This window comes from Barbus barbus (assembly GCF_936440315.1).
Source record: "Barbus barbus genome assembly, chromosome: 24".
Taxonomy (NCBI): domain Eukaryota; kingdom Metazoa; phylum Chordata; class Actinopteri; order Cypriniformes; family Cyprinidae; genus Barbus; species Barbus barbus.
In genome coordinates, this window is record NC_136752.1 from 20,221,410 (window position 1) to 20,238,738 (window position 17,329).

The window sequence follows — 17,329 nt, forward strand, 5'->3', positions numbered from 1 at the left end:
AAGTGGCGTTCCAAGGGAGTGGACAGAGTCCAACACCATACAGGGTACAACTAGGCTACAAACTGATGTGTGTGCCTCCATCTTTGGTTGAAATTTAGTGCAAGCCTCAGCTTGATGAATAAAATGGAAAAGAAAGCAAAAAAGGCCTTTGATGCCAAAAAAATGACTGTCCAATTTGAAATAGCAATTAGAATCTGGCTCGAAACGCATTCGGCTATAGAAGCTAATACATTATATGGCAGTCAGTGTGGGGTCTTTTACTGAATCATGAATTTGAAAATTGGAATAAAAAGCCATTTGAAGCCATTCATGCAGAGTTTTGTAGGAGTATCCTCAGGGTACACAGTGCGCCTAACAATGCACGCCGGGCTGAAAAAGGTCAAAACCCTACAGTATATTAATCTGCATTGAAAAAGGAACCAATGGAAATATGTAAAACTAAGTGACCTCAAGTACTTATATTCAAGCTCCTAAAACCCATTAAATTAATTGAGAAGAGCCCATTCAGGTGGTCCAAAGCATGACTAATATGACTAAAAATGACTAACAAGAACCTGGCTTAGCCCAATGATCAGTGCACAAAAATAAACTGAATAAAACAAACTGCAATGTTATTTGGCTCCAAACTAAATTTATGACGACAGAGTACCAGAGAAAAAACATGACTTGGTGCAGACTGAACAATCAGGCTGGCATCAAAGGAAAATGGATATAGACAAATCAGCTGTCTAGAGAAAGCAACATAATTTTGGACTGACCATCTGACCTATGAGGGATTCGGGAAAAACGATCCCACAGTTTGTCCTGATTACTGACTGCTTTAAAGCTCACATACAGTATGACAAAAGGGTTGAACTCTCTCACATTTCGAGTGAATATGTATCAATAAATCTGGCCAAAAATGAGGGAGATGCTTAACAGGCCAAATTACCTCTTGTAATAAAATAAATCTAAGCATTTACATAACTGCCTTGTGTAATAAACAAAATCAACCACCAGGAAAAAAAAACAAAAACAAAGAACTGGCCCTTTTTCAATGCCTTTGAAATTGCATTATATAACCACATCATATGCAAATCATGGAAACTGAGTAAATAACATAAACGATGCAAAATGTGTGTTTACAAGTCCCCATCAGTCAGAAAAGCCTATTTGCTGACAAATTAGCAAACAAAAACCGCAATACAATAAAACTTTTGAGTAATTGCCAAAGTTGCTCAAACTCCCTCTGGTGCCATTCTCCTTTGATAGCATCTTTGATGGGGGGAATTTTAGAGATTTCATGGTCTACACAGAGCTACGAAAAACCAAACCAACAAAATAAAACAGAAGCCTTGGGGATGCTAATGAGCATGCAAGGACTCTCACAGGCGGGGAAAAAAAAAAATGGGAAAAAAAAAAAAAAAACATCACATTCACAGTAAATCAGTTTCACCCAAGCAATCTGTACTAAATAAGCAAAGTCAAATGAGTGCATGTTTATGTGGAGGGAGGGAGAGAGAGATATTCAGGGTGATTAAACCCGGTGAGAGATGGAGAGGGAGTTGATTAAACCAGGCTTTGAACAATGATTCAGCAACAAATTTACCGTGCAGCGAGCTCAGAAGAGAGGTGTGCCGTGGATTGTCAAAGCTGTATTAAACTGACTGAAAAACTATAAAAAAAACAAAGAGCTTTCCAGTCTTTGCTACTAAACTGTAGGTCTGGCAAATCGCACAAACCGATCGCCTGGAAGCCAGTCTCTGCAATCGATCTGTGCAATCTTCTGTTTGCATCTCTAGAGCACAGGGGTCGCAAGGTTCTGACCTGCTGTGGGCCCTCATGTCGAGGAAATAAAAACTGTTACTTGTGAAAGACATTGCTTCGAACTGAGGTTTTGCAGGCTCATTTCTCTGAAAAAGTGTTATGTGTGCAGTAAATCTTGAGTGTGAGTGGTGCTAAAGTCTGCTGTGAGTGTGTGTATGTGAGAAAATATGAGTGTCTTACCCGCTATCAGTGAACAGAAACTCAAGGTGTGTCATGTGCACTTCCCAGAGAGGGATGCTATACCGCTGAGCCAGAGAACGAGAGATCCCATACACACTCTCATCCAATGATCTAGATAAACAGTAAAGAACAGATTAAATGAGAGACTGATAGAGATAAAATGACAGATAGACAGATGGACAGAGCTAGACAGACAGACAGAGAGATGGATAACAACAGAAAGACAGACAGGCATACATAGATAATGACAGAAAGACAGACAGACAGATAGATAGAAACATAACAGACAGACAGACAGGCATATAGACAGACAGATAATGACAGAAAGACAGACAGACAGATAGATAGATAGAAACATAACAGACAGACAGATAGAATTTCAATAACATTTAATTAAAACTTTTTTTTAGAAGACTCAAGCTTCAGTTTTTAATTATGTAAATTCAGTCTCACAATCTTTCCAATCATGGCCAAATTGGCAGCCCATCAAAGGCCATGTGTAACATATTTCTAAAACTCCAGACCCGTATTGCTCTGAAAGAATGATCTGATCCCTTTTCTGGCTGCTCTTGCAAATCAGATCAGCTGGAACTTCATTCTGATGGCAAATCTTGCTAGACCTTAGTCACCCCAGACCTGTGATTCCAGTCCTCATAAAACTGAGTCTCAGGCTCTGTAAGCCAGAACTCTGGTTTGGATCAAAAGATCAATCCTGAAACATGAGCTTCTATTCCAGAGACCAGCTGAATAAAGTCATATTTAAAGGACACCCAGATTAAAAGCAGCAGGATGCGTGTCATTCTCTTTCAACTCTGGATACATTCATTGTGAATGCCAGGCATCTGCAAAGTTGTAATCTAGGCAAAAAGTCACTTCACAATGTTAAAGATAACTTTACCATTCATGTAAAATGTGAAAAATATTAAATAATCAAAGATGAGCAGCGATATCCAAATATATACAAAACATATATGAAATAAAAAATATATATTATTATATACATTACCTCTTGTTCTCTTAAGGTCACTATATACTAGAAAAAGTATATGTTTTTTGCATGGTGCACAGGCATACAGTACTTACTCTGCCAGGCCCAGAATAGTCTCTTTCTTGTACTGGTTGTCGCTGCTAAATCTCTGGACATCGACTCCACGGCCGAGTCCCTGTAGCACCTGAGCTTGAGTAAAATCTGTCAGTCTCTCACTGTATAATCTCAATTGACCAATCAGGGCCTGCAGGTCCTCATCCCCCCAATCACATCCAGCGTGGTCTGTCACATGCTTGGTCACAAGACGAATAAGCTCTCTAGGATCAGCCTATATAGAAACAAAAATCAAAGAATCAATACCATTAAAAGAAGCAGCGAGTAAGACTGCAAAAAGAGTGCAATCTACTTGGCACATTATCGCCATGAAAATAATTATACAGTGACAACACATATACAAAGTCTATTTCCAGGATTAAACTAAATCGTGAATCTCAGATTCATAATGTGGTCTCGCACTTCTCGACCTGTACAGTATATAGCCTCCATTACTACTGTACACTACTGTAATCGTTATGCCAAGTAAGAATTTGAACCGAACTGAAATGAACAGGTTAAGAGCCTTGATAGAAGAACAGGATCTAGAATGATTACTCACTGATCTATATGGAAATTATTACAACGGCATGTCATGAGTGTGATAACAGACTCTGATAATGGGAAGCTGTGTGGGATTGTGTATCATTGAACTTTGACCATTAAACAGCACGTATTTTGAGCTGACAATACGGCAAGTATAAAAAGACAGTTTAGAGGTAAAGAACAAAGTACAAGAAAATAAAAATATTAAAAGAAAAGGAGCACAACGACAGACAAGCGTGTTAAGGAAGATAAAGCACAGAGCAGGATAAAAGGATGAGAGCGATAGAAAAGACAGAAGAGCGAGAAAAAGACACAAGGAGTGGTACTTAGGATGAATTAGTTTTGATTTGTTTGTTTTGAGTTTTTAATTAATATTAAATTCAAGGTAACACTTTAGTTTAGGCACCAGTTCTCACTATTTACTAGTTGCTAATTAGCATGCATATTACTAGCATATTGGCTGTTTGTTAGTACTTATAAAGCACATCGATTAATTATTCTGCATGACCATATTTTAGATCCCTTAATATACCCCATTCCTAAACTTAACAGTTACCTTACTATTAATAAACAGCAAATTAGGAGTTTATTGGGGCAAAAGTCATCGTTAATAGTTAGTTATTAGTGAGAATTGATCCTTAAACTAAAGCATGACCAAATACAATTTTAAAGACGATTTAAGTATGCATAAAATTGGCAATATTGGTAATATTATTAAACAAATAATTATATTTAAAACATTTACATTAGATATAATATTACATATATTAAACACCTACAGTATACGTTACATTCAATATTGTTTATAAGCAGTAAATTAATTTATTACAAAACCGTAATGTTTATCCTTACAATCAAACTACCACGAGCTGCACAGATCCAACAATATACAAAATTATTAAATGACAAAAAAAAAAAAGAATTTTGTATTCTAGGTCTTCAAGTTTTTGTAATTTTGTTTTGTGTTTTTAGCATTTCTATTTCTATTTAATGTATTTTATTGCAGCTTCAGTTTTAATATTTTTAGTACTTCAACATAAACTGGTTGCCAAGCCAACATTCACAATTAATGAATTTATTTATTTTATATTATAATGTTTTCATATAATATTTATATTTGATTTAAATGATATTTAAAAATATTTATTTACATTTAAATAACTGAAAATTATTTTTTTATTAGTTTTAATTAACAATATCAACACTGGCTTATCCTCACTGCAAAGCATGTCCTCAATGTAGTCTGCCAAAATATTATTGACTATGTTGGCATCTCCTACTCTGGCTACTTCTACCAACTGACACACGAATCTAGGCACAATTTTATGGTTAGCTGGATTTAAAATAGTTTTTTCCCGCTGTCTGTGACCAGAACAGACCTGTGACTCATTTTTAGGTCACTGGCTGAGAGCCGCTGATCTGTGGGATGCAGAAACGAGACGTGATGGATGGATACGGCAAGCATTTGAACCCCCTCTCCGAGACGAGCTCTTTCATGATGAAACATCTTTATCCAGCTATTCCCTTTCTGTCTCGGTCTCATACTTTGTCTTTAGAGAGTGACAATCCAACCACAAGCAAGACTCACCCTGTAGCTTATCTGTCAATTCCCATCCATCTTTTGCTCTTACTGTTGTTCACACCTGCCCTGTGTTATGCGCGCATGTAATCGGGTTCTCCGCGGGCCCGAGTGCGCATGTGAACTATAATAACCGACCCTGCGGCTGATGTGCTCAGAGATTCAGGCGGGTTTTAGACGGTAATTACCTCTAATGATGTTAAAAGACCTTTTTGGATGGGTTAATGTGCGAGGTTCACTGCATATTTGCATGTTTTTAGTCTGCGGTGCAGTAAAATAACAGGCTTATCGCATTTTGCATTCGCATCACATCCATTTATGTTAAATGTCCACAGGTGTGTGAACAAGAGTGCAGAGGTGGCCGGTTTAGTGCTTCAAATATAATGCTTGATCATTCACATTTTACGATTACAATTTTTTGAATCGCAAATCAAAATAATGATAACTGCAGCATCTAAAAACACTCAAAAGGTTTGGGCAGAAATCTACTGCGTGCTTACAAACACCTATTTAATTATAATGGGCACGCAGGTGGGCTGAATACATCCTTGTGTGTGTTTGCTGTAAGGCTATGATGAACAGTTGTGTACTCTGTGGTTTGTCTGCCATGCTCTCACCCTGACAATTATGCTAAACAGCGTTTTGATTCCTTTTCTCAAAGACAGACGTGAGCAACTTGGCTTCTCCCACCAAAAATCCAGCAGCATGGGGTTTATTTAAAAAAAAAAAAGAAAAAAAAAAAAAGAAAAAAAAAAAAAGGAATTTGTTGTAAGAGATTAAAGCAACGCCTACTAATGCTTAATGTGTAAAAAGAAAAGGATCAAAAAAACAAACATGCATGCACATGGTGTTAAAAGGAACATCCATCAACATCAAATAAAAGGCTGATAACTAATCACCGCATCCTCGCTGGAGCTCAGAATGCAATATTAAATTACAAGCTCACGCCGTGTATGACAGACGCGGCACTGGCTGTAAATGCGTCAATCGTTAATAATGTGTTTATCAAGCAACAATATCTCTGCAAGTAGATTTCAAAGACCAAAGGTAGTCTTTTAGCTGTCGTGCCATTTTATAATCGTACTGGAGTTCTGTCTGTTATTCCACATTAGCGAATGGATGCGTGGTATAGTATATACGGGCTGGTAACTGAAACTTTGGCAATACAAACCCTACGTGGTGATTCATGAACTAATGTGTCCTGAGCAAGACATCTAACCCTAGACACTCGATGGCGATTAGGGACTAAGCAACAGTGGCGGATAGGAGGATAATGCGGAAAAATATGACAGAAAATGGGTTTTATTGCAAATCTTTAATTCTTTACTTTTTCACTATTGTTACCAATGATTCTGTGTGACAGATTAGATAAAGTCTGAATCTACTTCAGAAGATGATTAATTACAAAGAATACGTAATGGAATCAGAGTAATGATTTTCAATTATGATAAAATTAATTGATATAATAGTTATAAAAATGTGTATATTATTACACATACACACACTACTGTTCAAAAGTTTGGTGGCAGCAATATACATACATATATATATATTTTTTTTTTTTTATACTAGCAAGGACACATTAAACTGATCAAAAGTGACAGTAAATTAAAAGACTTAAAAGTAAATTTTCATCGATTCATCAAAGAATCCTGGAAAAAATAATGTATCATGGTTTCCATAAAAATATTAAGCAGCACAACTTTTTTTTTTTTTTTTTTAAGATTGATAAGATTTTTTTCTTTAGGACCAAAACAGCATATTAGAATCGTTTCTGAATAATCATGTTAACTTTTTTCCTTGTGGTTTTAATAAAAAAATAATTGTTTAAAGCACACAGAGAGTAAGAAAAAAGTTAAAGAGTTTAAAGTTAAGAGTTTTAACTTTACACTTTACACTACATTTATGTGTTCACGCCATTATGCAGCATTAAAGCTTTTTTCAAAGTTCTAAATCTCGAAAAGACAAATGTGTGTCAGATTTAGCAGAACAGAACCATGCAGAGTAGTGCGGAATTTTTTTTTTGACAAAAACATCAGTTAGGTAGTTATTAGTAAATTAAGTAAACTAGAATGAACACAAACTACAATTCATCAAAGACTAATTGACCTTTGTTTTACACAAAGACCCATCTAAACTTAAGTAACTTAAAAAATTGCAGATGCTTTTCTTTCTAAGACTAATTAAAGTTGAAAGCATGCATTTCCAGGAATGCACTGTTTTCCTTTAAGACATCCACTGCTTTCCATTTCAACAGACTCAGGAACAGAAAACAACACCGGTTACGGGAGAAAACACTTGCTCACTGTTAGTAGGGCGTCACAGTACAACAGGATCACAGACTCATTCCTACACAGAGAACATAATTATGCACTTAGATTTGAAAGAAACATCTTGTTGGGCTTAATTTGCAATGCAAAAGCAGTGCGCCGTTTCAGATGGAGCAGAATTCATCCACAGGCCCGACTGCACGCTCCTACGGACCTACTTACTTTCAATAACACGTACATGTGCTGCCTGTGATAGTGATGATGAAAAAGGCAGAGAAAGCAAAGGAAAGCACAGGGATGGATGTGTGACAGGCGAGAGAGAGAGATTATGTGTTACGTGAGAGAGAACGAGAAGGTTTAAATTAAGAGAAAAGGAAGGATAAATGGATTACCATAAAAGAAATAAGTGGAGAGAGGGAGAGAAAAGGCAAATGAAGAGACAAATGGATAAAGACGATGTGAATTTGAAGAGGTACAAATGATGGGGGCGTTTGAGGCCTGTTGTACAGCTTGTCTGCCGCAAGACCGGGACACCGGCAAGGGATAGTAGTAGCTTTTTATTTAATTTTTTTTCATTGATATGTTTATTATTGAAATGTTGTTGTTATATGCATGTGTCAATTTTATTTAATTTCTTTATTTTCTTAAATATGTGGGTAGATAGTATTTATAGAGTTGTAACTTTTTAGTTTTAGTTACTTTTTCTTATTTGTAAGTCGCTTTGGACAAAAGCGTCTGCTAAATGACAAAAGTAAAAAAGTAAAGAGTGTAAAGACCATCGACTCTACCGTGCGACTCCACCGGGCAGGGACACCGGCAAGGGATAGTAGTAGCTTTTTATTTAATTTTTTTTCATTGATATGTTTATTATTGAAATGTTGTTGTTATATGCATGCGTCAATTTTATTTAATTTCTTTATTTTCTTAAATATGTGGGTAGATAGTATTTATAGAGTTGTAACTTTTTAGTTTTAGTTACTTTTTCTTATTTGTAAGTCGCTTTGGACAAAAGCGTCTGCTAAATGACGTAAGTAAGTAAGTAAAGTAAAGACCGTCTCCTTCAACAAATATCAGCAAACATGAAGCGAAATGTCACTTGGAAAGAGAACAGATGAAAATAAAACACACAGAACATCATATTCTTTCTCTTTCCATCAGCGGTAATGGATTTTCTTTAGCATTTAACCAACGCCACACAGAGGTACATTACCATCCATTAAGAAGAGTGTGTTCATGTGGATGTGTGAATTGCCATACGGTGTACAGTAAACACTGCCCACTGATTACCTCAGCTTTTCTTAAAAAACAAAACAAAAAAAAACATTCTTAGTGCAAATGTGGGCAGCGTGTGGCTGTGGATTCAGAGAACTGTAACCTTGAAAAGATCTACGAACAATCATTTCCTTCCATTAGCTTTTGTATTGCTCTTTACAGGGGCAAGCCATTTAAATTTTTCCACATCAAATGATCCATTATTCATTATCCAGTTCGAACGTCAAAGATATTGAAAAAAGGAACAAGCTAAAGTATACATCTTAAGGGTTTGTCATTATTTCATTTCCTGCCAAGGTGCAATTGAAACACAGCTAAAAGGACATAAAACGGAACCCAACAATAGACTTGTGACATGCATTATTTAAGCTTGTTTTTTGCACACTCCTGGAGCAGCCCTGGGATTAATTGCGGCGCTCAAGGGTGAAACAGCGGCATGGGATCTTTTTTCTTGTCCTTATACAGGCTCACTAAGCCTGGTTTTTGACTTGAACCGTATAGTTTGATCGTCATCGCTGCTACACTACAGTACAAAAGTTTGGGTTCAGTAAAATTCATTAAAGATTTTTAATGCTTTTTTCAGCAGAGACATATTAGATTGATCAAAAATAACAATAAAGACATTTATAATGTTACAAAAGATTTCTATTTCAAATAAATGCTCTTCTTTTGATCTGTATTTTCATCAAATAATTCTGGAAAAAAAAATTTCTAAAGCACCATATCAGAATATTAGAATGATTTCTGAAGCATCATGTGAAACTGAAGACTGGAGTAATGGCTGCTGGGAGTTGAGGGAAAAAAAACTGACGCCAAACCTTTGAACATTAGTGTGATTAGTAATTCATAAATAAAATAATAATGATAAAATAAAATAAACAGGGAAAAAATTGAAGAGATCATCTCAATGACATGTAAAACATCTATTTTTTGCCAATATAGTGATACAATCTTCGAGGTTCATTGTTGTTGGACCCCACTGTTCTTCAAAATATATGCTTTTGTGTTCTGTAATTAAGCAAGTCAGGGTTTGGAACAACATCATGATGAGTAAATGACAGAATTTTCAATTTTAGGCAAGTTTGCATACTGCACACTTGATCTTTCCAGAAACTGTGACCTTGTATCTGTGATCTTTGTGAAACTATGACAGAGTGCTGCTTTATATTTCTCACACTGCGATATAATTACAAGAACATTTCCTTGTGTTTTTTTTTGTCATCCAACCTGTTCAGCCCGTAGCTAAGCAGCGAGCTGATAACTAAGTGACAGCTCTCAGAAACGAACTGAGAAGACTCTGAAATAAACACAGACGTTTCAAGCTCACAAGAGCAAAAAGTTTAATGACTTGAGTTCACAGAATTAGCTTGCAGGTCTAGTTTATTAAAACTAAATTTCTTCAAACTGTCAATCTTGTGTCAGCAGCAGCCAAGTGTTCACTGAAACTTTGTTTAAATATTCAAATGCAACTTTCTTTCCATATTTGTCTCCTAAGCCATATTTTCTAAAACATTGTGTGTACATACTGAAAATGGATTCACCATTTGTATTTACAATCTATTCCACTTATTAAACCTGTTAGAATGTAAATTAAGAAAGCCAGAAGCTGTGAAACAGTATTTGTATGTAATGTCTTTGAGTTTGTGTCGACATCCAACACAAATTGACTTCTAGGTTTTCCTTCAAATTCAGTACAGGGCTCTATGCATACATCTTTCACGAGTCAAAGACTCAAAAATGTAGAGGAACAGTCAAAGTTCAGTTTTTTAATGAGTGTAACATTAGTGTTACAAGCAGACCAGAAGTTGCCCTCCCTGAAGTTGAACTGGGGAGGAATGAAAATTTAAAGAAGCAGTGTGAAACGAGTCACTTTTTCATTATTTCCAGGATGATTCCGAAGTTTTGAACAAATATAAAAAGTTTCAGTAGGCGGAGAGAGAGAGAGAAAAAGAAAAAAAAAAAAAAAATCACTCTAACACAGCACTTTCCACCAATACAATACACTAGGTTGTCCATTTATTGTTTTTACAACAGATTATTATTAAAAGCACAAAAGGATTTAAAAAAAAAGATTTTTGTTCTTTAATTTGATGTTTTTTAAATGTTAATGTAATCCATGTACAACTGCTAGACCATAAAATAGCTCATTTAATATTTAGTTTGACCTTCTGAGGTTGACAATCAACCTTTTCGGAAGGTTAAGCACTTCTTTGCTCATATTATTAGTGAAAAGTGCCACACAATTCTTACTTGCATTACAATCATCATTAGATTACAATTGCTTCACATCATAAACCTTTGAGAAAACTACAAGTCTTGATGTTTGCTCATAAACCCTGACCCTATGATGAGGATGCAAGTGCTCATCATAATAAAGAGTTGTTTTCGTGAGTCAAGAAAAACACTGTGTGAAAAGAGAAGACAGAGAAAGTGTTCCTTCCTCGTTAACTAACAACTCTTAAAGTGAACTGAGAGGAGCATGCATCATTAAACATAGAGAGAGAGAGAGAGGGCGAGAGAATGAGAGGAGACGAGAGTTACGAGAGGAATGAGAGAGAGATGCTGAGGTGCAACAGAGGGTGAAAATGAAAGATGGAATTATGATAATGGAACGGAGGGAGAGAGTAACAGAAAAAATGAGAAAAGAGGCATGCGGAGAGAAGATGCAAAAATTTGCAGGCAAGCGGTAAAGTGCTGTCATGTGTAAAGCAGATAAACCTGAAATATTACAAGAAAAGAGGAAAAGAATGACACTACAGGAGCTGGGTAAAAGAGACAGAGGTGGAATGTGCAGAGAAATGGGCAAAACAAAGTGAGAGAAAAGGCTGATACCATTTTATCGGTCCGTTTCAAGGTGAGAACTTTTATTGTATCGCTAATGAATTCGGTTCTTGACTCGTGTAAGTGTTTTGGAAACTTGCTATAACGCCAGATAAAGAAGAATGGCTGTGGAATAGAGGGTGACAGAGAAAAGTGTATGTGCAGGCTTACCCTGTAAAGCGGGCTGCACTTGTCTTTAAAGCAGGGTGCAAGGCGGGTGTAAATCTGAAGAGAGTAGTAATACGCGGCTAACTGCAGAGACAGTGCTGATGGAGGCTGCTTCTCAAAACAAGTGTTAGCATCCAACACCTGAAATAGAAAAAGACAAAAAGGTGTGTTCACACTCTACGTTCACACTGCACACTATTCTAATTTGGTTTCCAAAACTGATCTTTAGGAAAACTATTTGCATATACAGTACAGTGTTCAAACCACTGTCTCGTTCACTATATAGTACATACATAGTACATTTTTACATCGTTTGCTATATGTGTGGAATGCAATATTGTGCACTTTGTGTTATTATTTTGATTGTTAACAAAAACAAAAGTATTTCCGCTAACCAAAATAAATGAATATAACTAGGAAAAACTAGGAGACTAAATTTCAAAACATTTCAATGACCCAAAAACAAATGATTTATAAATTAAAAATGACCTCAGATTAATTTGAGTTTTAATTAATTAAATTACTTCAAATTAATTTTAGTAAAAAAAAAAAAAAAAAAAAAAAAAAAAAAAAAAAAAAAAAAGAAAAGTCAGCCCTAAAATGCTTAAATGAACTAAAATCAAAACTTAATAAATACAAACCTCAAACAATAATAGAACAAAGATTGAATTACAAATATAAAAATGTAAAATTTGAATAAAATATTCAAAACTCATTATCCTGGCATGAAGTCACAAACACAATGCACTAGGGCTGTACGATATTGGAAAAAACTCACATCGCAATATTTTTTTTTCTGCGATATATATTGCAATATGAAAAAAAACAAAAAAAAACAAAATTCACCAGATGACTTGAACAGCTCTATTTGGGGGAAAAAAAGATCAATGATTGGGGTGATTTTGTAGGTAAATAAATCAGCACAGAAAATAAACAAATTAGAAACATAGATAAACATAATAGAAAAATGATAAAAATGAAATAAACAGTGCTTCTTTAGGTAAGTCTAACAGTATTCAGGTACAAAAATTGAATAATCAAATGTAAAATAACACTGCACAATCTAATAAATCTGTAAATCTAAAAAAGTGATTTTTCTCTGTGTTTTGTTGTTTGATTAACATTCATTACACAATGTGACTAACGCGGATGCGCAGATTGCGATATCGATGCTGAAACGATGTATCGTGCAGCCCTAAAATGCACCATAAATGGCAAACTACATATGGATTGGATCGGACTGCAAACATCAGATTTCATTTGTTATTACAGTTACTTGAACCTAAAACCCTAAAAAAAGGTTTTATTTGAAATAAAATAGAATATTAAAACAAATTGTTTTACTTTCATTTAAATGTAATGTACTAAATAGGGGTGTCGCGATATATCGAAAATCATGACATTCACGTTAATTAGGGCAGTATTGGCGATATTTAAAAATGAACAATACATATGTATGTTTTGTATGATGAAATTTTTACACTTTAAATCGACAATTTTTTTTATTTTACGATTTCTATAGATATCGTGATATATCGTTATTGTGAATTTTTTTTGACTATGATAATAGTGTAGCTAAAAATCTGATCTCGTGACAGCCCTAGTACTGAAGTAACAAAGTAAAACGGAAATAAAAATGAATAAAACTATAAAAATAAATATTTTAAACAAGAAAAGAGGAAGAGGAAAAAACTAAATCATTAAAAAAAAAACTAAAACAAACTAAAATAAAATAAAAAAGAAAATACAAAATTAAAAATTAATAAAAAAATAACATTATTAAAACTATAATAGTAACTCAGTGACACTAAAATAACATTGGTAAAGACCACAAAAAGAAAAAAAAAAAACTTTTTTTTGCTCCATTTTTTTTTTTTTTTTTAAAGTGACAAAGAAATGGACCAAAGGGACGTTTGACACTTGCAGTAATGTCCATAATAATCAGGATGAGTACTTTGAGTGACTGAATGTCTCAGAAACTCGTCCCATAAGGACCAGAGGCTAAAGCAGTAGAGGAGGACAATGGCCACACTATTCAACCCAGCCTCACCTGATAATGAACTGAGAGGCATCACCGGGGACATGCTATCAATTTTAAGCCCATCAAGATTTTTTTTCCCAGATGATTTCATTAGAGCATGAACCGATCAGGATCAGGAAAATGCAATAATACTTTGAAATGGAGGCCCTGGATGTAACAGGACAGAGGCTAACTGGTATTAGACTCATATTAGATTTTTAGCGACTTTTAAATGGTTTTATCTTTCAATACTGCACGCTTCTGGCTGCTGTGAGAGAAATAGTTATGAAAAACCATAATCTGAGGCACCAGAGCTCAAGCATGCCCTGCTGCACACACACAGAGTCAGAGAGAGAGAGAGAGAGAATCTGCAAATAGAGCAGTCAGACTCACCTGAGGTAGAGCCAGTAAATAGGCCAGGGCGAGTGTCATATCTTTGGGAAAAGCATCACTGGCCAGCTGAAGGAGCACTGTGGAAATGACAGCGGAGATAGAGAGAGAAAAGGAGGATGAATATTTCAGAGTTATTACAGCAGAGAAGCATCTCCTTACTGTACTGTTACATGACGTGACAGAAGAAAAAGAGAGGGAGGAAAATGAGCCACTATGGCTCTCAAAGGCAGCGTATAAACCTGAAATGTGACTGTGACAGCAATATGGCGAGTATGGCGCAAATTCAGACCTAGGATATATTCAAATCCTCAACCAAAATAACATTTTAAAAAACAATAATTTCACAAGAAAAATCTCCTTCACATGTTTTTGTCCTAACCAGTCACAACAAGAAGCCACAGACTATTTTGCTGTTTGTTTGGTGACCACTTCTGAGGCGCTGCAATAAACAGCCCCGCCCATCATCGAATCTCATTGGTCCAAAATACTGACACTCAGCAGTATATTAATATCAAATACATTCTGATTGGTTGTCATAAAAAAATGCTGTGCATGTACATCGCCAGACTCTCAAATTCGATTAGCAGGTGATGTGAGCGTAATGTTTCAGGCATTTTTCACAGAACTGCAATACAGTGTTAGGTTTTATTCTGCTAATCTGAGCCTGTGATTGTATCAAAGGCATTTTGTGCATCAAATAATCCTTGGCAAGACAATGTTATCAAAAAACAGCTGGAGCTGAGGGAGTCTTGCGCGTGATGAAATAACAAAGGCGGTAGTGTTCCTAACAGTAACAGTTTTAGTCTTCTCAGCTATTTGACGGCTTCTTTTGACACATCCTTCCTCAAAGTCCCTTTAACATTGAACACTAGAGAGGTGTGGCTTCTCACAGCGACTCAGGGATGCTGATCAGAGATGGAGGCTGTCATTATACTTAAAGACTTGTGCTCTGTTCTATTCCAGAGTGTGTATGTGTGAGTGTAAAAAAAAAAAAAAAGCACTTTAAATATGCACAGTATAAGCTTGGGGGGGGGGTGTTCCAATCTGCACATGTGACTGATGCTGACAGGATGGCATAAATAAATATATAATAAAAAAATAGAAAATAAACAACGCATGATTAAAAATAAAATGATTATGTATTTTCATCTTCGGAACACAAATGAAGATATTTTAATGAAATCCGAGAGCTTTCTTACCCTAGACAGCGAGGGAACTACCACGGTCAAGGCCCAGAAAGGTAGTAAGGATATCGTTACAATAGCCCATGTGGTTTGAAATGACATGAGGGTAAGTAATTAATGACAGAATTTTTTGGATGAACTATCCCCTTTAACACACTAATCTAATTAATTAGTAATGAAAAAAATAATGTGTTAAAATTTAGTGCTGTCAAACAATTAATCACAATTTAGGGTGTTTTGGGGGCCTGGAGAAGTTTTGACATGCCCTGACATTTGTACTTTTTTCAGTTGCTTATAAAAATATAAATGGCTAAAGTCTAATAACACTGTAAACAGCACAAACTGGGCTACAATAATATGTTAGCAGCATTTATGTCCATGATTGTGTTTTTGAGAAAGCAATGTTTATGCGTGGTTAGTGAAAAACTAAAATTTTGAAGCCTCTGAAATAAGACTATAAAACACATACAGAACCTTTGTTTACAAGACTTTTGAGAACTGGATCTTGTAGCCCAGAGTTTTTGCTTCAAAATTATGTGAAAATCAGCTTGTTTACTCGCTCACTGAAAACTATTTTTAAAAGACATGTTTTGTGATCGAAAGCCTATATGTGAGGGAGTGGCAGTGTCCTTGAATATTAAGTGATTTTCACCTGAGAGACAAAGGGCCCTCCCCTAATGGCCCATCAGTGTGACTGTGATTTTGAAGCAGGTAAGAGAGAATGTAAGGAGATTGAAAAAAAAATTTAAATTTTTTTTTATTATTATTTGTATTTTATTTACAACACAGTATAATCAAAACATACATAATGAAGGTCAAAGACACATTGTGCACACTGATCTAACCACAGAGATGTGAATAGACTTTGAGTCATTCCTGATTACAGATAGCCTACGTGGGATTACACAAGTTTTTGTATTTCAAAGACAGCCAGTTCGAAGCAAGAATAATTAGCTTTTTGGATTAAAGGAATTTCTTTATATGAAATTCAATGGTATGACAATTAAGAGATTAGACTGTACAGAAACTGAAATCTACATGTAACGCTAATACACACTACATACACTCAATGCTGATGTTGTTAACATTAACAATTTGAAAAAAGTATAACAATAATAATAATTTGCACGGTTTGATGTGATATGAACTAAGTGATCGTTAGATTTAATCACAATTTTTAGCGCGATTTATTATAATGCTTTTTTCCTCAGTTGGTCAGAACAAAAGTGGCAGTTACTTGTTCAGATGACAATATATGGTGAAAATTCTTATTTGGGTCATAAATTTCAAGACGTAGGCTAGAATATGTGATTCCTAAGTACAGGATCCACACCGGTGTGGTGACTGACAGCCAAACATACACCTCAAAACATTAGATTCTTCCGCGCTGGAGCCATGCCGGTGCATAACCCACGCAAGGACGATAATTCTGCAAATAGGTGCAATTGCAGGTTTTCAAACAGAGATGGCAACAAAGAGGCAAAACGTACGGACTGCAGCTTTAATGTACAAACTGCTTAACGTGGCTAATGATACTTTAGTTAACACCTTATTAATAAAGCATATGTACAGCAGAATATCTAAGAATATGAATGAGATGTGCAAAGTTTCACATTGTTTTCCTCCTAAAGAAAATGCTTAACACATTAAGACAGCGATATTAAAAGACTAAATTAGGTATAAGTAGGTTCCTTAATAAATTGTACTATATACAGGCAAACGATGTGGCCAGTATATATACACACACACACAAAGTTTCACGTTAAGCAATTTCCTCCCATATAAACCCATAAAAATGCTTTAATGTGCAATTTAGCAAGTAGCGTTCATATTGTGGTTTCATCTGCTTGCCTCATCTATGCATATTTTTAATAAACTGCATACGGAATATTGTCTTTTTTAAGTCACTGTCTTTGTCCATTAAGCCACATTAAGCATTTTCTTTATTATGATTAAAGGTGGGGTATGCATTTTTTCAAAAACGCTTTAGAGTCGGGGCCGAGTACCAAA

General features: G+C 35.4%; 1 protein-coding gene across 2 annotated transcripts in view; it reads right to left on the reverse strand.

The window, feature by feature from the left end:
* The window catches only part of nbas (NBAS subunit of NRZ tethering complex), a 168,852-nt gene that overhangs the window by 72,277 nt on the left and 79,246 nt on the right, over positions 1-17,329 (reverse strand). For both annotated transcript variants that reach the window (XM_079375563.1, XM_079375562.1), the window contains exons 39-42: positions 14,136-14,212; positions 11,726-11,863; positions 3,070-3,302; positions 1,987-2,097 (exon numbers count right to left, since the gene is read on the reverse strand). In XM_079375563.1, the coding sequence (XP_079231689.1) occupies positions 1,987-2,097; positions 3,070-3,302; positions 11,726-11,863; positions 14,136-14,212 (559 nt within the window). The remainder of the gene's footprint in view (positions 1-1,986; positions 2,098-3,069; positions 3,303-11,725; positions 11,864-14,135; positions 14,213-17,329) is intronic.